The sequence below is a fragment of the Fistularia commersonii genome, chromosome 1 (assembly GCF_037954325.1).
Source record: "Fistularia commersonii isolate RoL2024-O1a breed Wild chromosome 1, RoL_Fcom_v1.0, whole genome shotgun sequence".
NCBI classification, from domain to species: Eukaryota; Metazoa; Chordata; class Actinopteri; order Syngnathiformes; family Fistulariidae; genus Fistularia; species Fistularia commersonii.
The window spans coordinates 6,228,965-6,252,529 of record NC_141284.1 but is presented as its reverse complement, the minus strand read 5'-3'; the positions used below and the strand labels follow the sequence as shown (position 1 = coordinate 6,252,529).

General features: G+C 44.9%; 1 protein-coding gene across 7 annotated transcripts; it reads left to right on the top strand.

The window, feature by feature from the left end:
• kdm4aa (lysine (K)-specific demethylase 4A, genome duplicate a) lies at positions 1-23,563 on the top strand. 7 transcript variants are annotated; one of them, XM_086146160.1, is made up of 22 exons: positions 1-139; positions 2,083-2,247; positions 2,529-2,704; positions 2,788-2,902; positions 2,982-3,175; positions 5,646-5,695; positions 5,839-5,942; positions 6,976-7,113; positions 8,596-10,190; positions 10,386-10,513; positions 10,590-10,999; positions 12,025-12,127; positions 12,220-12,404; positions 12,496-12,700; positions 14,842-14,918; positions 16,539-16,594; positions 16,759-16,867; positions 17,329-17,517; positions 17,612-17,782; positions 18,306-18,425; positions 19,100-19,192; positions 19,270-23,563. In XM_086146160.1, exons 2-22 carry the CDS (start codon positions 2,110-2,112, stop codon positions 19,408-19,410), a joined length of 4,497 nt encoding a protein of 1,498 aa, XP_086002286.1. In that variant the 5' UTR covers positions 1-139; positions 2,083-2,109; the 3' UTR covers positions 19,411-23,563. The 7 variants fall into 7 exon arrangements, 6 of the variants coding, with proteins under 6 accessions (XP_086002286.1, XP_086002292.1, XP_086002270.1 ...); XM_086146166.1 differs by having other exon boundaries at positions 2,079-2,247; positions 12,028-12,127; XM_086146144.1 differs by having other exon boundaries at positions 2,079-2,247.
• The last annotated feature ends 2 nt before the right edge of the window (positions 23,564-23,565 follow it).

The following is a 23,565-nucleotide window of genomic DNA, read 5'->3' as shown; positions in this document are numbered from 1 at the left end:
TCCATGTAAACAAATACACACTGGGCATGCGTCACCGGAATAATGGAGGACTGTCTTTTATACCCGGACTGATGTCTGTATTTCTACTCTACTACCCGTGTTTTATGTAACAAAACATCTCGCCTGCGTTTCGTCTTGTGTAAGTGAGTGTTTTACACTTTAGTTGTTGTTCACGTGTGTTTAGGTGTGACTAACTTTAAGTTTGTGCTCAAGAAGCTGACGGTGAGCAACAAGCCATGTTTGCTAGTTTGCTAGCAGAGAGTGGGCATCTGTCAGATGAGTTCGCTACTCTCAGCGGCATCTCCGCTTCTCTTTACTCCCCTCTGCTTTGACAGCGCTTACCGCCCTGTCCATAACTATTTATATTTTTCACTGTATTCCTATCTCCATGGTAGTGTTTTTATTTTTTCGATCATCGTTGAAATTCCATGGGCGCTTTACAAGCTGTGTTTGGGGTAGCACGTTAGCTAGCGGAATAGCCAAATATTTGGTGGCGGAGTAACGGTGCCATTGGGCGGCGTTTTTTAGTGGATGTGTCGTCCGGCCAATCACAGCCCGAGGATGAGAGGCAATGGTGAATACAACCAATCACAGTCAAGAATGGGCGGATGCGTTTTCAGAAGTAACGCTAGCATAGTAGCCCGTGGGAACTTGGTACAAAGCAACAATGTAGCATCTGTGTTAGATACTTTGGAAAAAATTGTGTTCAAGAGAGAATGATAACGAAAAGTAGCGGGAGCCAACCTGGAGTAGAAGACCTGAAATCCAATCCCTAACTTCCCCTTTCGGTGTTGTTCGCGTATTCAAACTTGGTCGATGGTCACTCCGTTAGCCGAAGTTTATTTTGACATAATACGTTCAACCAGGAGCCTTGCATACATTAATGAAACCATCGAGAAAACTTCATGATGCTGTAGTCGACATTTAAAAGACGGGATTTCTAATCAGGCAGGATTTTAAGAAGTCTGAACCAACCAGGGAAATTGTATCTCAAATGGCTTAACTAAAACATTGCGATAAAAATAAGCTCCCAAATCCCATCACCGGATATTTACATGTGACAACGAGTGTTTGCACAACATCTACCACTAGGTTTTCTGGAAAAAATAAAAAACTTAAAACAGACTTTTTAACACATGATGCCAACCTTTTTCCATCCCCAAGGGCCATGGTGTGCAAATTATACCTGTTTGCTATGCAGCCTCTGGTATATAATGAGACCAACTGTAACTTATTAGCAGTATTTACCCAGCGAAGCCATATTGTTAGTAATTGAGTTGTACATGGACAGCTGTACTTGCAAGACCCTTGTTTCAGTTGGGTCCCAAACTCAAAACGACACAAACCGAAGCTACGCTGTAGTGCAGGTGACAGTGCTACTTTCATAAAAAACTTTAATAATTTTAATGTGTGTAAACACAATTAGTATACATAAGTGTGAAATAGTATAAGTATAATAAGTAGTGATGCAGTCAATTATTGTACGTTTCATCGGGTGTTTTTAATTCATTAGTGCTGGATTCAGGTCTATTGTATTTTACTGTTAAAGGTTAAAGGCCATTTTAGTTACTTTGCGTCCTGGTTGCCTAATCTATAATGCCGTCACGCCTGTGACGTCTATGAACCTATTATCTCTAGAAAGTCAGAAAAACAGGCAAGCAATGATGTGTTTATCAGCTGATCCCAGGGGTCTTAAAGGAACCGATCAAGTCTAAAACAAGAGGAGGTTTCTATTGAATCCTACAGGAAGTATCCAAACATGATAGCAAAGTACCAGTAAAATTAAATTTTTACTTGTCTGCTCAAAATGCAACATTTTATTTGATTTGGTAGTTGATTTTTAATGCCTTTAAGTCACCTTTCTAAATTAAATAACTTTAGCAAAGGATCTCCCTAATGTTACCCTGGTGTCACTTGACAGACAGCAATAAACTGATCAGCTAGCAGTCAAATGTGAGTGTTTTTACATGTTTTTTCTTTGTCAAGTGTAGAAGGATATGTAATATCTCTTGACTCTTGAGCAAGTGGTCATTCAGTGGTGATCTAATTTATTTCACCCGTATGTGACTTCCCACCAGACAGCGTGGCGGTGAACGAGACTGCCCCAGGATGACCACGGACACTCCAGCCCAGAGCGTGGGCTCCAGGATAATGACCTTCACCCCCTCTAAGGAGGAGTTCAAGGACTTCAGCCGGTACATTGCCTACATGGAGTCACAAGGCGCTCACAGAGCTGGCATGGCCAAAGTAAGCACTGTTTTATAGTTTTTGATGTTTTTTGGTTTACCTGGAAAACTAGCATGAAGTTATTGACAAAATTACACAGAAATAACTCCCCGCATTCATCTTCTCCATATTATCATCAGGGGGACTCTTTGTTAGCCATGTGTAACTGGGGGATATTTTGCCATCCCTAAGCAAAGACTATGAGATATTTATAATTGGAAAAGTGGAGTTGTTTTTTTTTTTTACATCCTGCAGTTACGCTGCATAGAACCTCACTGTATGTTTCTGCTCTTGTCACCCAGGTTATTCCTCCAAAAGGCTGGAGGCCCAGAAAGACCTACGATGACATCGACAACCTGATGATTCCTGCTCCAATCCAGCAGGTGGTGACGGGCCAGTCGGGCCTCTTCACCCAGTACAACATCCAGAAGAAACCGATGAACGTCCATGAGTTCCGCAAAACCTCCAACATGGACAAGTACGTTTTTGAGAAACATCCCACAGCAGCTCTCGTTTTTGGACTAGTTTTCATCAAATTGACCGCAAAAATTTGGCCTGCAGGTTCTGTAACCCCAGGTATGTGGATTTTGAGGAGCTGGAGAGGAAGTTCTGGAAGAATTTGACATTCAACCCGCCGCTATATGGCGCTGATGTCAGCGGGACCCTCTACGATGCGGTGGGTGCACAGCAGCCGGCGCCATCTCGTTTGCACCTTGTATTCATTCTTGACACGGTTCGGTTTTCCGTCTTTCCAGGACGTGACGGAGTGGAACATCGGCCGCCTCAACACCATCCTGGACACGGTGGAGAGCGAGAGCGGGATCAAGATAAAAGGAGTCAACACGCCGTACCTGTATTTCGGGATGTGGAAAAGCGCCTTCGCCTGGCACACAGAGGACATGGATCTGTACAGCATCAACTACCTGCACTTTGGCGAGCCCAAGTCCTGGTACAGGACACGTACATACACACACACACACACACACACACACACACACACACACACCACAACTCACCTTACGTGATCAGCTATTGTCGGTTCACAATGTCCTGATCATATGTTTGACACCTCGGTCATGTAGCGTGTTAGCAAGTGACCTCCCGTTCACTCCAGGGTTTCAGCATCATGAAGGTGTTTTAATTTTCTGTTTGAATTTGTCAGTCTGGCAGCTGATACTGAAACCAAACCTGGATTGGGTAAGAAATGAGAGAGTTTTAAATTGTTGCCTTTAGACCGTTCTATCTGGGAAATCACAGCGGTGTGGTTCCTGCCAGAAGTCCACAAGGCTCTCTACATTTGACTCCACTGTGCCTGTAGCTTGCCTTCCAATAATCCGAAATCATTTCCAGCCTCTCCGTCCCGATCATTCGCCGCTGCCATTTATTTCAGTCCGTTAACTCAAAAGTCTGTATTTTTGATCTGGATATCCACACGTTCCTGCTCACTGAACCACGAGGCTCCGAATGGATCCGGCTGGCCAACGTACGCCAAATTCATGTGGCGCATGTGCCAAACGCAAATGTGAGCGCCCTCATGAGCAGACAGAGAACCCACTTCACGTTCAAAGGCACCTCTTTGACACCACTTCCCTGTCCAGTAGCTGGTTTGGTTCAGGCAAACAACATCATTTCATTTTTGCCAACATTAAACTCGCTTTAGGGCTCAATAGCTTCTCGCTTAGAGTTCCAACTTCTCTATTCAGTTGTGTCATGTTTATCTCCTCTTGTCGGGGTGGGAAAGGTTCATGATGTGTCCAGCCGCCCTTGTGAGCGTCCCTGAATATTTAACCATCACGTCACAAAATGCTAGGTCATGCAACTAAATAAATATAAACATATCTCTCACAGCCCTCAGCATTTTTTTTAGTAATTCGGCACAACTGGGCATTTAAAGTTTCCTACTGCTAGCTTGAAACAGAGCAGAAAACCGAATAGCACCGAACCTTGGCTTCAGCCGTTCTTCATTTACATTTCGATAATATTTATTTTTTGACTGAAAATCACCTTTACAAAACCTTTTTATGGCCTTTCTGTCAACAAAAAAAAAAAAGCTTGCATTCAGCTTCTTTTGTTTACAGAGTAAAGATTTTGTTGTGAGCCAGAAAAATATAAAAATTGTTTTCAGTCCTGCCTGCTTGAGGGCTCTCCGTATTTCGATTTTCAGTAAATTGACTTTTTGGTTTCTGAAGACACATCGCCACTGAGTTTTTGGTTTTTTTTTGCTTTAGGAAAGAATTTCCGCTCACCTCCAGCAAGTTTGAGAGACAGCAGACATCTGAATGGATAATCAAGATTTTCAGGGTTTTGAGGGTTTCCGCAACCATGGCTTCTGTACTTCATCTGTGCCTCTTCATCATCACAATCCTTTATCTGTCCTTTTTTCCATACCTCACCTCTTGCATAAGCAGCAAGCAAATTAGCGGCCTCACAGTACATTCAGAAACAACAGATGTACAAAGTGAATTTAAAGCTTCCAGAATGGCATTAAAAGATTGAAGGTTAAAAAATGTACAAATGTGGTAGACGTACATGCTGGGCAACATCCTATTCTTTTATTGTAAAAGTTTATTGTATTCTTTGATATTTGCTTATATGCTCTGATGTTCTTGAAATTACATCTTCTGCTAATTCTGAATCTAAAGCTTGGTTTTATATGATGCAACCTGACTTGGACTGTTTTGATAAATGTGCTATTTATTAGATTTGCCCATACAGGTCAGTGAGCAGGTATTTAGTGTAGTGATAGCCCAATGCCATTTGTGATACAGTTTTATATTACCCGAATATTCAATACCAGGTAATAATAGTGGGATTTTGAAATAACATGTCAGCAGTTTACAGTCCTCATGCTCGAGTTCAACTCACCCCAGCCCCGATCGGTGCGGCACTTTCACTCTTCGTTATGTGGCAGGGACAAATTCTACATTCACGGTGTTTTCTTTGTTTTCAGGATTTTGATTTCTAAACAGGATCAAGATCTGACGGCGTCAGGGCGCTAAGTCACAACCAAAGGCCATGTTGTGACAACCTAACATCTTTGTGACAGAAATTAGGGTGGTTTTATATCAAAATCCATTAGTCATTTGTCAAACCCCCCCTTTAGTGCACTCAGCGTGTAAAAAGTACCAAAAAGTAGTAGTTTAACTTTCTGAAAATGTCTCTAGTGCGGTTTCTCCCCCTTGGCTGGAGCAGTCTCTAAACAGATGCAATTTTTCACTGACCTGAAAAGGCAAAATTTCCAACTGCCTGTGTTTTCCACTGCCTGAAAATTCCCAACCCTTGTTTTTTTTGTTTGTTTGTGTTTGTCTCAGTTTCCAAACAGTTTATAAGCAATATCAATCATTACCGTTAAGTGTAAATAAACATTTTTCAGGATGTTGTTACGTGTTGAGTTAACTTGTTGCGCACCTTCTCCTCAGGTACGCGGTGCCTCCAGAGCATGGGAAGAGACTGGAACGACTGGCCAAGGGTATGTTCTGGGTATTTACATATGCGTGATTTCCATGCTATTAAGAACATGAATTTTTTTTTTCCTCATATATACTCGAGAATGATAATTGTAATGCTTCCCAATTTCTAAATTGCTAAAGAGTGTGTGTGCGTGTTGCCCAGGCTTCTTTCCAGGCAACGCTCAGAGCTGCGAAGCTTTCCTACGCCACAAGATGACTCTGATATCGCCCTCCATCCTCAAGAAATACGGCATTCCATTCGAGAAGGTGACCTTTCGTTCAGTCAAGACATACACGCGCATACACACGGCCGTAAAAAAAAAAAATCAGAGGCAATTGCTGTTTATAGTTCCTTCACCCGAAGGTAATTTTTCTTTGTGAAACAAAACCTCCCCTAATAGTTTGTGTAATGCAACCTTTATTCAGGCAGGTGAGCCATACCAATTTCAGAGCCAGGGCCAAGACGGTCGCAGCACCGGCAAAACCATTAAAAGCACACAGAGCAAAAAGCGGCAAATAATATTTTTTTTTTAGTACATGTGATCAAGATGAATCGGCTCGGGAGAGTCACCGCCTTGTTTGCGTTCCAGAGCTGGTGTAACTGCTCAAAACCCAAACTCAAAGCAGATAGTTCATGTTTGGAGCGAAAACCACTGGAATTCTCCATGTTAAAGAAGAACAGCGTAACGAATCCGTTGAGCTGCCGCAGGGCAATATTGCCGTGGTCTTTCCCCCCAAAAATGGCACGTTTTCTGTTGACGCCCCAGAAGGTTTTGACTCCTTGAGATGACGGGTGATGGAGGCTCACCGCAAACTGCAGTTTCACCACAAGATGTCACTAGCACGTTCAAACCCGTAAAACACGGCACAAGACCGCCAAGTCTCTCCCTCTCTTTGCAGGTGTTAAAAGAAAACAAATGAGCAGAAGTCATGGTTTCATAAGCAGAAAATGAAATCATAGACGCCTTTTTTTTTTTCATTTCAATAGCTGTCATTTCCAGGGTTTTGATAACCTCACAGTCCATTTAACACCAGAAGGATTAGAGAAACTTTTTTCATTATCCTTTCTCAGCCTTGTAGCATTTTTTTTAAAAACATGTTGATTTTTTTTTTTCATTGCATCGTGAAGGGAATAAAAGTCCAAAACAAAAAAGAAGAAGACTCGACTTTTCCTTCTCAGAATCCAAACTGTCGTATTTTGAAATGAGCGTTCCCATTAGAGCGGCAAGTGCCATGCACTTTTTTGTTTTCTTTCTGACCAAGCAGCCTTTTTCTCACGGGCTGTCATTGTGTCTCTCAGGTCACCCAGGAGGCCGGCCAGTTCATCGTCACTTTCCCGTTCGGCTACCACGCCGGATTCAACCACGGCTTCAACTGCGCCGAGTCCACCAACTTTGCCACCCAGCGCTGGATCGACTACGGCAAGCAAGCAACTCTGGTGGGCAGGATGGCTGGGAAAAGGTTTTACCGTGATTTATTCAGAAAAAAAAACAACCTATATTGACATGGGGAAGGACTGAGGTACGATACTGTATGCATTTGGGGTAAAAGTCATGACTTTTAACAGATGCGTCTCAGAACGCATCTTTATCACATTTTAGCGCAATCACTAAGTGTAAAACAGCTTTCGAACCTAAACTGGACTTTTGTTTCCCAATACAGTGATCCCTCGCTATAACGCGGTTTACTTTTCACGGTTTCGCTACTTCGTGGATTTGCATCGTGCATTGTTTTCTTCATTCTGATTGGCTAAAAAGCAACTCCGCTTCTTCTCTACCTGTGTGTCAATATCATTGCAGTTTAATATGTACACGTACGTAAAACAGCTTGCCAAATTTCCATTACGTACGCGCGAATTCTCTTGCAATTTCGAGTTTCTCTAAAACCCATAATGTTGACCAAACGCTCTGGACCGACAAAAGCACCTGCGGCAGGGCCCAAAAGGCAGAGGAAGATGCTATCTATCGCAAATAAAGTTAAACTTCTGGACATGCGAAGGGAAGGTGAAAGCTATGCAGCTGTAGGTCGGCATTCCGGAATTAATGAATCTTCCGTTCGTTCCATAAAGAAGGAAGAAAAAAACATAAGGACGACAGCAGCAATGTATAATAGTCTATTTAATTGTCTAATAATTGTAAAAAAAATTAAAGGTTTCTACTTCACGGATTTTGCCTATCACAGGTTCTTTTTGGAACGTAACCCCCGCAAAAAACAAGGGTATACTGTACAAACTAAAAGTGGCGCAGTGGTTGGCGATTTGGCCTCACAGCACGTAGATCCTGGTTGGATTCCAACCAGGGGACCATTCTGTGTGAAGTTTGCATGTTTTCCCAAAAATTGGGAAAATTTCCCCAAATATTGGGAAAATTTCCCCAAATAATTGAGTGAGTGAATGGTTGTTTGTCTATATATGTGACCCTGAGATTGTGACTGTCCAAGGTGTACCCCGCCTCTCCCCCAATTACAGCTAGGATAAGCTCCAGCATCCCCCGCCACCCTGAGTGCAGGATAAGCGGAAGAAGATGGATGGATGGATGGATAAAACTAAAACATAACTTCTCTGTTTTTTCGTGGCTTTCACAGCCATCCCTCTTGTGATCTAATTTTTTAAGTGGAGAGCTCACGGAGCACGGGTTTGCTCAACGTGCCGGAGGAGACGCGCTTGACACAGCGAGCAGACGGAAACAAAAGAGGAAGTGTCAACGCCTGTTTGTATCGGTTAGGAGGGATATAAATAGTTGCAGGGAGACCTAGTAGCCGGCATCGAGATGGCGTTCTCAGGCGCAGAGCGTCACCCTTGCGCTTTTTAGCCCACAGCTAAAGACGGCAAAGAGATATCACGAACTTTTACTAGAGCAAAGTTCTTTTTGCCTGCGCATACTTTCGAGCTTTGACCGCTCATCTTTTATTTGCCCCTCAGTGTTCGTGTCGTCAGGACATGGTGAAGATCTCCATGGATGTGTTCGTGCGTAAGTACCAGCCCGAGCGTTACAAGCAGTGGAAGGCGGGAAAAGACACAGCCGCTATCGACCACTCCAAGCCCACCCCCGAGGCCGCCCAGTTCCTGAAGGAGGAGCAGGCCGAGTCCCTGGCAGAGTGTCCGGAAGAGCCTCTGGAAAAAGTTACGGCCAAGCATCGAGCAGAGGTTCCAGCAGAACATCCCAAAGAGCCTCCTACAAAAACATTGGCCAAGCATCCAAAAAAGCAGACCGCTAAGGTTCCGGCCAAGCATCCAGAAAAGCCTACAGCAGAAGTTCAAGCAGAGCATCAAGAAGAGCCTACAGCAGATGTTCAAGAACAGCATCCAGAAGAGACTACAGCAGAAGTTCAAGCAGAGCATCCAGAGGAGCCTACAGCAGAGGTTCAAGCAGAGCGTCAAGAAGAGCCTACAGCTGATGTTCAAGCAGAGCATCAAGAAGAGCCTACAGCAGATGTTCAAGAACAGCATCCAGAAGAGCCTACAGCAGAAGTTCAAGTTGAGCAACCAGAAGATCCTCGATCCGAAATTCAAGCAGAGCGTCCAAAAGAGCCTCGGTCCGAAATTCAAGCAGAATGTCTAAGGGAGTCTAGAGCTGAAGATGAAGCAGAGTCTCCAGATGAGCCTAAAGTTGAAGTTCAAGCAGAGTGTCCAGAGGAGCCCAGAGTCGAAGTTCAAGCAGAGTGTCCAGAGGAGCCCAGAGTCGAAGTTCAAGCAGAGTGTCCAGAGGAGCCTAGAGTCGAAGATCAAGCAGAGTGTCCAGAAGAGCCTAGAGTCGAAGATCAAGCAGAGTGTCCAGAAGAGCCTAGAGTCGAAGATCAAGCAGAGTGTCCAGAAGTGCCTAGAGTTGAAATTCAAGCAGAGCATCCAGAGGAGCCAAAAGCAGAGGAAGCAGAATGTCCAGAAGAGCCTTCAGCAGAGGGTCCAGAAGAACCTACCAAAAAAGGTCAAGGAGAGCTTCCAGCAGACGTACCAGAAGAAGTTCGAGGAGAGCATCCAGAAGGGTGTGTGGAAGTCCCAGAAGAGCAATCAAAAGATCCTAATGCAGAAGTTCAAGAAGTGCTTCCAGCAGAAGTTCCAGAACAGCCTGCTGCAGAGCTTCCAGCAGAGCATCCAAAAGATCCTGAAACTGAAGTTCCAGAACAGCCTGCAGCAGAAGTTGCAGCGGTGCTTTCAAAAGGTCCTGAGGCACAAGTTCCAGATGAGCCTATAGCAGATGTCCCAGCAGAGCATCCAAAAGGTCCTCAAGCAGAAGTTCCAGAAGAGCCTGCAGCAGAAGTTCCGGCAGAGCATTCAAAAGATCCTGAAGCAGAAGTTCCAGAACTGCCTGCAGAAGAAGTTACAGCAGATCATCCAAAAGCTCCTGAAGCAGAAGTTCCTGCAGAGCGTCAAGAAGCAATGAATGCAAAAGCCCTAGAAAACTCGACAGCAGAAGTCCCAGCAGGGCTTCTGGGAGAGCTTCCACAAGACACTCCACCTTCGGTAGAGCCTCAATCGGTCGCCGAAACCCCTGCTGTCCCCTCCAAGGAGAAAATCAGGTGAGACTCACTAACCTTTTCCTTGGGCATCAAGCAGGAAGCAGCAGTTTTCTGGCTATTTAGATGCAATTCAGAACCATCATAACAATAGGATTGTTTATCTGAAGGTTGTTCTTTAGCTTTATTTAAACAAGGCATAGATCAGAAAAGTGATGTTGCCAGACCAGCATTTTGCTAACCTCTCCCTGTGATCAGCCTGAAGCCTCAGGCGGGGACGAAGCGTCAGAGCCAGGCGCCCGAGGACATCAAGCCTGAGCTCACGCCGAAGGAGGTGGAAACGAAGAAGGCCAAGCTGGCGCCTGCCGAAGCCCCTGCCAAGCCGGGTAAATGTCCCGCGGTGAGGAGGCTGGATTGTCTTAATCTTGCAGCTGATTTTTTTTTTTTTTTTTCTTTTCACAGACCCGTCAGTGAAGGTCAAGTCAGAAGGGAAGAAAGAGGCAAAGCCGCCGTCCAAGTCGCAGGCCAAAGCAAACGGCAAGAAAACATCAAACAGGAGAAGCCCGTCGAAGAAAGAGAAGAACGGGGCGTTCGTGGCAGACAACTGTCCCTCCGAGCCCACCGAGCTGCAGACACCGTCGCCGTGCTCCGTGCAGGCAGGCGGCGGCGGCGGCGGCGGCGGCGGTGAGGAGCCGGAGCCGGCCAGCGGCTGCAGCCCCGCACAGAGGCTATTCCAGAGGACGCTCAGCCCCGCCGACGTCCTGCACGTCCACAGCTATGCCAAGGGAGACTACGGCGAGGGGGACGTTCCGCCGAAGGAGGAGAAGAAGAGCGACACGGAGGCAGACAAAGACAGCACACACATCAAAACAGTAAGCAATGACACAGAAAACATTCAAGGTTATTTACTTCAATCCATTCCAGTACGCTCACTGCAGGTATGGGGTTTTAACCCCTGTGGTACCTTTAGGGTGTCTGACATCCAGGACACAAAACTTGTATCATCAGAGGAGTCAGGAGCTGAAGTTTGATCGTGTGTTCATGTTCCCTGGCGGGAGAAATAAACGCAAAGAGCAAACATTACCGGAGGGAAAAGTAATAATCTCTGTCACCATGGCGACGCTGCAGCTGCAAAAGCGGATACTCCTCAAATACGCTCTACACAACATTTACGGACCGAGTGTTTTATTATCTTCTAAATGCACGGATGGATGGAAGAGCGTTGCTGTGACTTATAAGCCCACAACCCCCCAAATGCGAATGTTGTCGTTATTCCAATTATTATTGTGTTGGTTTTTTTTTTTGCAGAGATTCATCTGTTTCCAAATTCTGATTTTGATTTGTTGGTAGGTATGCACCAGTGCTCGAGAGCCACTCGAAATGCATGGGTATGACACGAATATGAAAAAAAAAAAGGTATTGTGAGCTTTAATAAAATTCCGGGTCCTTGGAATCTGGAGAGGCTACCGACTGACCCTTTCCTGACTCTGGAGTTCAAGGGCCAGCAGAAACAGAGGGGGACGAAAACAAATTTCAAGTTCACACAAATTACCTTCAAATCCATATTTTCAGAAAGGACCCGGTAACACAGTTCACTCTGTTAGACTGGAGGGTTCGCACAAGTATTGCATTCAAGATGGAGAATGTTTTATTTTGAAAGAAAGTGTGAAAGAATCTGCTTTGGCTTCTTTATATAAATGTATTGGTTCCACCCAAAGTGATGGGACGGCGGTTCGGACAGGTTTTGTTGATGCGCCCTCGTTTAACCCCGCCTGGTTTGCCATCCAAAGAAAAAGGAAATAATCCAAAGTACTATTTTGTATGTCCAGCTCATGGACCTGCCCCTCACTAGGACACAGCTTGGAAGCCGGTGTTAACGCTACTTGCCTCTGTCCAGCAGGGGGCGGAGGAGCTGGCCATAGTTGTCCGAGAACGAGAGACCGACTTGGGGAAGCTGCCGGGCCACCACCCGCTCATCAAGGACGGCATGAGCGACGAAGGTCTGTCGCATCAGAGGCTGTTTACTGGTCCGTCTGAGTTCCGTCCACCGCTGCGTATTCACCCACATCCCCCATTTGCCTCTGCGTCTCAGAGGCCCCAGAGGAGGCGTCCCCGGTGGAGGAGGGGGGCCTGGAAGGGGAAAGCTGGGCCAAGCCCCTGGCTCACCTGTGGCAGAGCAGACCCCCAAACATGAAGAAGGAAAGAGAGTACAACCAGCGTGTGGGCTCCAAGCCCCCATACTGCTCCATATGCATGCTGTTTCACACATACCAGCAGGTATATTCACACACACACACTCACACACCACAAGCGGGTGACACATTAACGCACGAACGAAAGTGTCTGCATGCTTGTGTGTCCTTTTCAGACCGAGTGTGCTGCCAGTACGGACAGCCCCGTCATGGCGGCCGGCGGACGCATGCGCACCAAGCCCCTGATCCCCGAGATGTGCTTCACCATCACTACAGAGGAAGACTCGGAGTGCAAGGAACCATCGGCCAGGCCGCACCTGGAGGAGGACGGGACCAGCCTCCTCATCAGCTGCTCCCAGTGCAGCGTCCGGGTTCACACCAGTGAGTGTAGACTGCCAGTAATAGTCATAGCAATAAATATAGTGATCATCGTAAGATAAAGGCTGAAACGTAAATGCCGTCTGAGTGTGCACACTGGACTTATGAACTGATATACATTTGTAAGTCTTTTTTTCTTCTTCTTCTATTTCTCCTTTCGGCTTTCCCTTCAGGGGTCGCCACAGCGAATCAACTTTCTCCATCTAACCCTATTCTCTGTATCCTCCTCTCTCACACCAACTAACTTCATATCCTCTCTCACTACATCCATAAATCTTCTCTTTGGTCTTCCCCGAGACCTCCTGCCTGGCAGCTCCAATTCCAGCATCTGTCTACCAATATATTCACTATCCCTCCTCTGCACATGACAGAACCATCTCAGTCTGGCTTCTCTGACCCTCTTTCCAAAACATCGAACATGTGCTGTTCCTCTGATAGACTCATTCCTGATCCTATCCATCCTGGTCACTCCCAAAGAGAACCTTAGCATCTTCATCTCTACAACCTCTAGTTCTGCCTGCTGTCTTTTGGTCATTGTAACAGTTTCTAGTCCATACAGTATCGCTTGTCTCACTACTGTCTTGTACACCTTTCCTGTCATTCAAGCTGATACTCTTCTATCACATTGTACCCCTGATACTTTTCTCCACCCATTCCGACCTGCTTGGACCCGTCTCTTCACCTCTTTTCCACACTGTCCGTTGCTCTGGACTGTTGACCCTAAGTACCTGAAATCCTCCAACTTCTTGATCTCCACTCCCTGTAGCCTCACTGTTCCACCCGGGTTCCTCTTATTCACACACATATATTCTGTCTTGCTGCAACTAACCTTCATTCCTCTCCTTTCCAGCGCATACCTTCACCTCTCTAGATGTTCTTTAACCTGTTCCCTGCTCTCACTACAGATCACAATGTCATCTGCAAACATCATGGTTTATGGAGATTCCTGTCTAACCTCATCTGTCAGCCTGTCAATCACATTGCGAACAAGAAGGGGCTCAGAGCTGATTCCTGATGGAGTCCCACCTCCACCTGGAACTTCTCTGTTACCCATACAGCACACCTCACCACTGTCTCACAGCGAGCATACATGTCCTGCACCAGTCTAACATACTTCTCTGCCACTCCAGATTTCCTCATACAATACCAGAGTTCCTCTCATGGCACCCTGTCATATGTTTTTTCTAGGTCTACAAAATCCCAATGCAGCTCCCTCTGGCCTTCTCTGTACTTCTCTATTAGCAATCTCAAAGCAAATACTGCATCTGTAGTATACTTTCTAGGCATTAAGCCATACAGCTGTTCACAAATGCTGACTTCTGCTCTCAGTCTAGTTTCCACTACTCTTTCCCATAACTTCATTGTATGGCTCATCAACTTTAGCCCTCTATAGTTACTGCAATTCTGCACATCCCTCTTATTCTTAAAAATGGGCACCATCACACTTCCTCTCATTTCCTCAGGCATCTTGTCACTCTCTTAAGATTCTGTTGAATAATGTAGTCAGAAATTCTACCGCTGCTTCTCCTAGACACTGTCACACCCCCACAGGTATATCTTCAGGACCAACTGCCTTTCCACTCTTCATCCTCTTCAATGCCCTCCTCAATTCACTTTTACTAATCTCTGGTCTCCCAATAGTCACCTCTTCTACCCTTGCCTCTCTTTCATTTTCTTTTCATTTTCATTTTCTCCCAGACAACCCAGAGCCTTTCTCAACTACCTGAAAACCATACAACATTACTCTCTTTTCAGAGGACTCATAAGTCTATCTGACATTCTTTTCACCTCCAGAGCATTCCTAACAAACTCCTCCTTCAAGATAACTCCGACTCCATTTCTCGTCTTGTCAGTACCATGATAGAACAACTTAAAGCCTGCTCCTAAGCTTCTAGCCTTACTACCATTCCCCCTGGTCTCCTGGACACACAGTATATCCACTTTCCTTCTCTGCATCATATCAACCAACTCTACCTTTTCCTGTCATAGTCCCAGTATTAAAAGTCCCTACTCTCAGTCCCAGACTCTTGCCTTTTCTCTCTCTGCCTCCGAACACGCCTTCCTCCTCTCCTTCTTTGACCTGCAGTAGCCCAGTTTCTATGCCCATAAAATACAATTTGTGCATTGACTCACTGTCGCTGCAGGTTGTTATGGCGTCAACCCCTCCAGCGTAAGCAAGGAGTGGAAGTGCGCACGCTGCAAGGCTAACGCCATGACTGAGGTCAGCAATTTTCCGTGCAGAGTATTGCTATGGCAACGGCGGCCTCGAGGAGCCTAGTTTTTTCATTTAGCAACTTAAAGTCATCACCGCATTTATACCATTTTGTGAGTCTCTTTAAGTTAAGAATATTCAGTGCTCAAAATCCTGGGTTCAAATTCCAGGTTTCGTCAACATATTACTTTAATACAGATTATTGTCTGTGAAAAGTCAGACATTTGCCAATTTAAAAGTCTCCAGTTCAGGTCCTTCAGTAATATAGGACAATAACATTGTTGAGTTTCCATTGAAATAATGACCAAGAGATGAACAGTCATGCTGTCCTAAGTTTTTCAAATAGCATTGGCTACATCAGGGATTTCATAATAAGAGCACACATAATAAAGAGACATTAGCAGGGATTGCATTACGATTAAGGTACCTTATTATCCGCACTATAAGGCGCACCTAAAAGCCTTTAATCTTCTCAAAAACCGACAGTACGCCTTATAATCCGGTGCGCCTTACATATGGATCAATATTGAGCTGCAAGAGGTCTCGCAACCACGGGAAGCGGCTGCTGACTCCATTTTCTCCTGTAGTAGAAGTAGTGCGCCCTGCATGCTGAGATATATGACTGCGCAAAGCCTGCATTTTCATTTCCATTTTGTGTGTGTGTGTGTGTGTGTGTACGCGTCGCCGCAGTAGCAGCGGTCAAAGCGGTAAAGGGGAATTCCAGTCCCACACCACTTGTGTGTATATTAAGACCCCAAAATGGCACCTTTCAAGAGACACGCTTACGACTCAGAGTTTAAACTCAAGGTGATCAGTCATGCAGTAGAACATGGGAATGGAGCTGCAGCGAGAGAATTCAACATAAACGAACCAATGGTGCGGAAGTGCAGGAAGCAATAAGATGACCTGCGCCAAGTAAATAAAACCAAACAGAGTTTCGAAGGGAACAAAGCGTGATGGCTACAGTTAAAGGACAAACTTGAAAAGTAGGTTGTTGAACAGAGAGCAGCAAGTAGAAGTGTCACCACGGTCACTATTCCAATGAAGCCAACAGTGCTAGCATGTAAACTTAACATCAGTTAATTTAGAGGCGGTCCTTTCTGGTGCTTTCGTTTTATGAAACGTTTTGAACTGTGACCAATTGAGTTGTAAATACATTGTTTGAACGAAGGCGGTGCAAATACCGGTAAGAGCTACCGGTACGTACGGTACCGTATAGTAAATGCACCAACTTTTTTTTGGGAGTGAACAGAGTTGTCTGAACGTTGGTTTGTATTCTATTAATAAAGTTTGACTGACTCTTCTGACTGTTTTGTTGACATTCCCTTTAGCGCAGCTCCATTTAGTGGATACATAACGCAACCCCAGCCACTACTGTAGCTTCTATTATATGCCCCTCATAATGCGGTGCGCCTTATACATGAATATTTGTTAAAAATAGGCCATTAATTGAAGGTGCGCCTTATAATGCGGTGCGCCTTATAGTGCGGAAAATACGGTATATTAAATCAGTGTGCAGCATCGCTCCCCAGTGTCAGTGTATTGAACTTTTGCTAGTTCCACTCAGATGTACTGCTGGTTTTGACTGTTTCTGAGAAACCTTCTGACTAATGTTGTGTTGTGATGCAGAACTGCTGTTTGTGCTCTCTGAGGGGTGGAGCCTTGCAGAAAGCAAACAACAACAAGTAGGTTTTTCTGTTGTTTTTCTCCACGCATCTTTGTGATTTCATCACTATCAGAACTTCCTCTGCTCAGTCCCAGTGCCTCCACCACACCAGGCTCATTGCGATTGTATAAATCTTCCTTGTTTTTCCCGACTCACTGTAGCGCTCTGTCTTTGTCATCGCAGATGGGTCCACGTGCTGTGCGCGGTGGCGGTGCAGGAGGCCCGCTTTGTCAACATCACCGAACGAAGCCCCGTGGATTTGAGCGGAATCCCTCTGCAGAGATTCAAACTGGTGAGCCAGAACAGCTATCGATCACCAGTTCTCGTGGAATCCTAAGCCAGCCAGTTGCTTAGAGCGGGCCATGCTCTAAAACTTCTCAAAATATGTATGGACAGGGTGAGCTGTCTCTCTGAGAGATTATCCTGTTTGTGTTAATGCATCCCTAGGGAAATATTTCTAATTGGGCCTCCTGAACTCAGGGGATGAGCTCATTGGATTTTACTCATCAGAGGTCCTTTTGTCTCCAAAAGGGCTGTAACGCCACAGTTTTACTGCTGATTTTGACAGCAAGCATTTAGGGAACAAGAAAGGCAAACTGTTGGCTCATAAAAAGAGCTCATATTACTTGGGTTTTTCTAAAGTCCCTCGCCCTTTCGTGGGACTTTATTATTCTCAAATCATCTCTGCTGCTTGGACCAGTGTGCCTTTTTGATCTTTTTTTTTTTTTTTTTTTTTTTTTTGCTCCGTGACAGAAATGCTACTACTGCAAGAAGAGGATGAAGAAGGCCTCAGGCTGCTGCGTCCAGTGCTCTCATGGCCGTTGCCCCACTGCCTACCACCCCACCTGCGCTCAGGCCGCCGGCGTCCTCATGCAGCCTGACGAGTGGCCCTTCGTGGTGCACGTCACCTGCTGTCGACACAAAGGTCCTGCCCAAATCGAGGTAAGCTCGAGCTCACGGTGCTGGGACCTGATCACATCCGGACTCTGTTAGCGGTTGCCTCAAAAGTTGCCTCACCCGTCTCTCGTCTCGACAGCGGAACAAAGCAGCAATGCATGAGCTGACCGTTGGGCAGAAGGTGATCTGCAAGCACAAGAACGGCCGCTACTACCAGTGCGATGTGGTGCAGCTCTCCAAAGAGACCTTCTATGAAGTCAACTTCGACGACGGGTCATTCAGTGACAATCTCTTCCCTGAGGACATCGTGGTACGTTTAGCCAAATTGGAGCTGCATTCCAGCTTGCGAGCGTGCCGAAACACCTGATCCGATGCAAGTATTTCATGAGCCAGTGCATTTTTTATTCAAATTCCCAAGTGTAGAGTCTTTCCGACTCCCGAGAGCACTGAGAAAGTCAACTACATAATGCTAGTTAGCACTCACGCTAGCATCTGGGATGTTAGCAACCCTGTTACATGCATCACTTAGGTGTTGGGGTCATTTCGGGAGATATTTGTTGCAAAGACCATGTCCTGAACTTATAATATCCGCCGGAATCGAAGGCTTTCATTGGCTCACTGCAAGATCGATATGTGGTTTTTTTGAAGCTCTGGCCCTTGTGTTATCCCCACAAGGCGCCGCCACCATCACACACATTTAACAACGCAACATCAGCCGTGTGCTCTTTAGTAATAAAACCACTTTGTCACACTGATCATCATCTTTGTACGTTTCACAACGGTCGCCTTTCAGCGATTGGATTTAGTGACGCTTCTACCCTTGTGTCTCACAGAGCAGGGATTGTGCCCAACTGGGACCCCCACCCCAGGGGGACGTGGTCCAGGTGCGATGGACAGACGGTCTGGTCTACGGGGCCAAGTTCGTGGCATCTCACGTCATCCAAATGTACCTGGTAGGAGTTGTTCAGCCCCAATGACCTGAACCGACACCTCAACTCATACCTTGCATCGCATCGTTTATAAAGTCAGCTAAAACACATGATCTTTACGGTTGCTGGATTTGTGGGAGTCATTTCCAGGCTATCTCTTCGGACTTGTACGACAGCCCACTCATAAAATGATCAAATTGCGTTGGAAATCATGTTTTCACCGGGTTCAGTAGTATGTTGGTCATGATACAGCTATAATTTGGACCCATTTTAAGGGTCACCATTGATTTGCGAGGATAAATCATCCATTTAACGCTATCGTTTAAATATCTCGTCTTAGTAAATTACATAAAAGTGACAATTATTTCCCATGTTAACACATTTTATGGAAATGCCGAGCAATTAAATACAATCGGTACATTTAATCAATTCTGCGTAGGGTCAAACCATGACAACAGAAGCGAAACCGGAATTTTTTGCAATGCATTTCCATTCATTTCCGTTGATCGTTTAATTGGCAGGTTCCTAAAAAGCAGTGTTATTACAGCCCCAGGATGATCGGGCAAACAAGCAGGCTTTTTCTCGCCGGCACCGGCCTCCTCGGTTCCTTGGTTACGATGCCGCGTCACAGGAGAATACGCGCAGACACTCGCCTCCGGATGCTGGGCTCTCACGGTGCGTGTACTTACCGACCGCAGGTGGAGTTCGAGGACGGGTCGCAGCTGACAACCAAGAGAGACGACGTGTACACACTGGACGAGGAGCTGCCCAAGAGAGTCAAGTCCAGACTGGTGAGTGCGAGTGAAACGCCGTATCCCACCATCCCCCTTCCCCCGTCCATCATCGTCTGTTTCCCTCCCCCGCACAGTCCAAAGCGTCCGACATGCGGTTCGACGGCATCTTCGAGGAGAAGGAAATCATCCAGGAGTCCAAAAGGCAGAGGGTGATCAACTCGCGCTACAGGGGGGATTATATCGAGCCGGTGATTTACAGGGCCATCATGGAGTGACTCCAGCTTCCGCCACCTCCCCCCCCCTCCTTCACCCGCACCAGCACTGACAGCCCGGACTGTGTCACTGAACCTTACTTTAGCAGCTAGCAGCTAGCCTCTGACTGTGTAGCTTCAGATCCTCCAGGACACGCTTTCTACTTTTTTTTGTTGTTTTTTTTTTTTTTTTTTTTTCGTCATCTTCTTCTCAGTCACCTTCATAGGTAAGTCGCTTTCTAAGAACGGTGATTTGAGAAACTGCAGTACTTTTTTTTTTTTTTTTTTTTTTTATTGAGCTCAGCTACCCGGTCGACGCTTCGGCACGCCGTCGACCACGGGACGCCAACAAGAGGATACCAGGAAGCAGTAGGTTTAAAGGAAGTGTTCAATATTGGAATCGATCTCTGCCACTCCAGTGTTTACCTCATTTCACAGAATAATATCCGTGTTGTTTGTCCTTTCCTGTTGCCATTATTGCCTAACAAGAGTTATATGACAGAACAGCTCAATATATAGCATTAATATCACCTGACTCAACCACATTTGGTGTAACAACATAGTCTGTGGTCAGGTTATTTCCTTATTTCCTTTAGTTAAAGGAGCTTTAACTGAAGGCACAAGGGGTGCTAGCAACCCACATCCTGCTTGCTAGCTTAGCACAATGACTGGTCATTTATGGTATCGACAGCTGTCAAAAAAATGATCAAAAGCACATTTCCGAGTTCAAAATTAATTTATTTATTCACTGTGTAATAGAATTTTAGAGCGAATTATAGGAAAATCGTAATTGGTTGAGGGAGGAAACATTGGAAAATGTTAGCATTTTGCATTTAAGGATGTAGTTAGCATTTTAGTGAGGATAAGCATCGTGAGTTTGCTAATTTAGATACGTTTGGGCTGCAAAAATCCACAAAAATTTTTGACTTTGTGTCATAAAATTCATGGCAGCTGAAATTCACAGGGCGTCATGATTTTTACAATCTTTACATCCCAACACTGTGAAAGAACAGGTCCGAATGACGAACGCGAGTGTGTAGGAGAGCGCGCTTGATGTTTCGTTGGAGTTTTGCTACCAGTACCATCGACCGACTTATATTGTGCTGAGCTAACTAGCAGCTCTTAGTTAGCTCCACGTGGGGTTGGGGTCCAACAGGGAGGAATTTCCCAGTTCCAACCGGCAGGTAGCATCTCAGAAAAAACCTGAGCTGCTCTGAAGTAAAGGCGAGCGGTGATCTCTTGTCTCGACTGGTTGCTAAGGACAAAGGGATGAGCAGCAAAGGCGCGGTCGTCTCCATCGCCACGCCAAAGGCGCTTTTACCTCTTCAGACACACCAGCTCATCACGCCATTGCCTTGTTAGTCTCTGTCATCCTGCAACCGAGGAGCTGTACTTTGTTTTTTGTTTTTTTTTTTACACTAGCAACATTTTTTTTTTTTTTTTTTTGCTATTTGTAAAGAGAAGATATTTAATTTTTTTTTTTTGTCAAGGAACCACGTAGCTTCACCACAGATAGAGATTCTTGAATTTTATCTGAGGTTTTGTTGTTGTTTTTTTTTCCTTTTTTTTTTTTTTAAATCCCAATTTACCACTTTTAATCTATTTTCTCTTTCTCTCCTGCACATTCGCCACTCAATCATCTCAGATAACATCCAACTTTTTTGTATTGCGGCTTTGTCTTAAATTGCTCTTAGAACTCTTGAGTTTTTTTTTCCACTTACAGCACATCTTGACTGTGTAATTTATGATATTAGTAAGATTAATAAGTATGATAATTTATTTATTTTTTTCCTACAACAGCCCGATGAACACTGTCGCACAGACAGTAATTAACGTGTATTTTTTCTCGTAGCAAAAATGAATGAACACCATAGTTTTCAGACGATGTGGCTCGTCTGTGTTACAGGCATAAACCAGAAAACTAAATTGCACTGCTATCACATAATTAAAGTTATACTTTATCCAGGACGTCAAAGTCAATCTGTGAGTTACTCAACTCTAGAATGACGGTGCCCAAGAATAGTCTAGTTCAGTCAAAACGTCTACAGTTCGGACAGTTCAACCTGGGATGTTTTTCTATTTACATGAATAATAGGTAGTAAGAAAATAGATTTTGCAAGTTAAAAGTTAGTTTTGTTTGTATTGTCTGATGGACAACATCCACATCACACAGTGTTCGATCTGTTTGATATTGACAGTTGTTGTTTTTTAGTCAGAAGATACATTTATACAATATTTAGTGTTACTAGAAATATCTATGGAGGACTAGTTCTTTGCCGACATTTACTGACTGGTTATCCGTAGTCGAGCGGAGTTGACGACTAATATGTGTGACCCCTCCCCTCGCAGTTAGGACAAGTTCTCCGGTTGGTGCAAGTTCTCTAGTCCCTGTTTAAAAGTAGGGGCGACCACCCCGTAACATTGGTGAGGCTCGTCAGTCAAGACAGCCACACGATTGCCGTCTCCGACCACAGGTTGCCACCACAACCAGCACGGATGACCTTCGGGCCAAAGCTCCCAGGAAGCAGCTACCGCGGATGACCCGGGTCCCCCATCCCAACCTTTACGGTTATGGTTCTCGACCGAATGCGTCCATTTTTGAGACCCCTTCCATTGGTCTTTGGCGTCGGGTCTTCTTCAACCATGAGTTCTTGTGAGCAACCTCGTGGTCCAATATGGTGTTTTTGAGTTTGGCCAATCTACGATTTGCACAGTCCAACCCATCTCAAATACAAAACCATATTCAGCTGAAAAAACAGAAGGGTCATTTAGAAATTCAAAACTTCTTCACATTAAGTCAATCCCTTTCCACTTAATTTATTTTTGAGTTCAATGTTTTATTTATTAGTCATTGTGCTAATGAGCCTTAACGCAAGACATTGGTGTTCAGTACCTCTCCAATGGTAAATGGCGGGATAACGTAAAAAAAAAAGACCCCCCCCTCCAAGAACCCAATGCTCTTGGACCTACAGCTGTTTATTATTATTCTTATGTCTTTTTTTGTCTGCCATCAGACCAAAATATCCCAAAATATTGTTGATTCTCCACGTTCTTCACTGCCGGGTCGCCCTTCGTTGATGTCTCCCCTGATACATCAGCATCAGTAATTATTTACTTTATTTTTTTTAATGATCTAGCCCTTTCATGGAAACCCAATCAAAAGTTCCAAATCTTAAAATAAATATACTGTTCTGTAAATATACTATAAAAATAAATATACTAAAAAAAAGGCCTAAGAAGATGCAAACATTTTAAAAGCACATTAATTTTTTAGAAATATTTTTGATTCCAGTTTAACCTACAAATGCTTTGAAGAATGATGATTTAAATATATGTGAATATCCTCTTTCGTAATGTGACGCGTTGACGGAGTCATGATGACGGCAGCTATGGCCATGAGGCCTGGGAGGTCGTGATTACTTCCCGCAAGAAACAACGGCTCTCCGTCTTTAGCCGTCAAAAAAAAAAAAAAAAGGTTAAAAACTGACCCCACCCCCACCGCCCAACATTCCACGCTAGAAAGTACATCTTTCACTGCAAGTTGTATTTCAGTTCAGACCCGCCGACCATGCTGCATTCCTTCGGCGCCAGTTTTTTTGCGATGCGGACGCCGAGCTCTGGCAGGGCCGGCGGTCTAATTTTTGGCCGAGATTGTGTACGTTTCTATTTTTTCTACAGCAAAGAGATAAAAAATCTCATTGTGGTTCAGAATTTTAAAGCGCCTTGTCTACGACCACCCTCCCTTCCCTACTTACAGCTGTGCGTTGCACTTTCTTTCAAGGCCGCAATGTAGTGGCTGCCATTCAGCTAACTTGTCTCGCAATGTTTATTTGTACATTTATAGAGTTGCAGCCCCCTCCCTCCCTCGTAGCGGACGCCATGTCACCAGTCCAGTAGTCAGATTCTTATTGTACACAGGGAAGGGAGTTATTTGGGGATATATTCTGGTTTAATGCATTTGTTTTGTAAAACATGTCCTCTGTATTTTCACAGAAAGCCTCTCTGGAGTGTAAATGTCATGTAGTCTATTTTAAAGATGTCGAGGCGGGAAGGTGGGTTAGGGTTTTTCCTCATTTAAAAAAAAAAAAAAAAACAGGTTCACCTTCCAGATTGTCGTCTAGACATTTTTTTTTTTGTAAAAGACCATTTGATTTAAGTAAAGAAATCTGCTTGAGCACC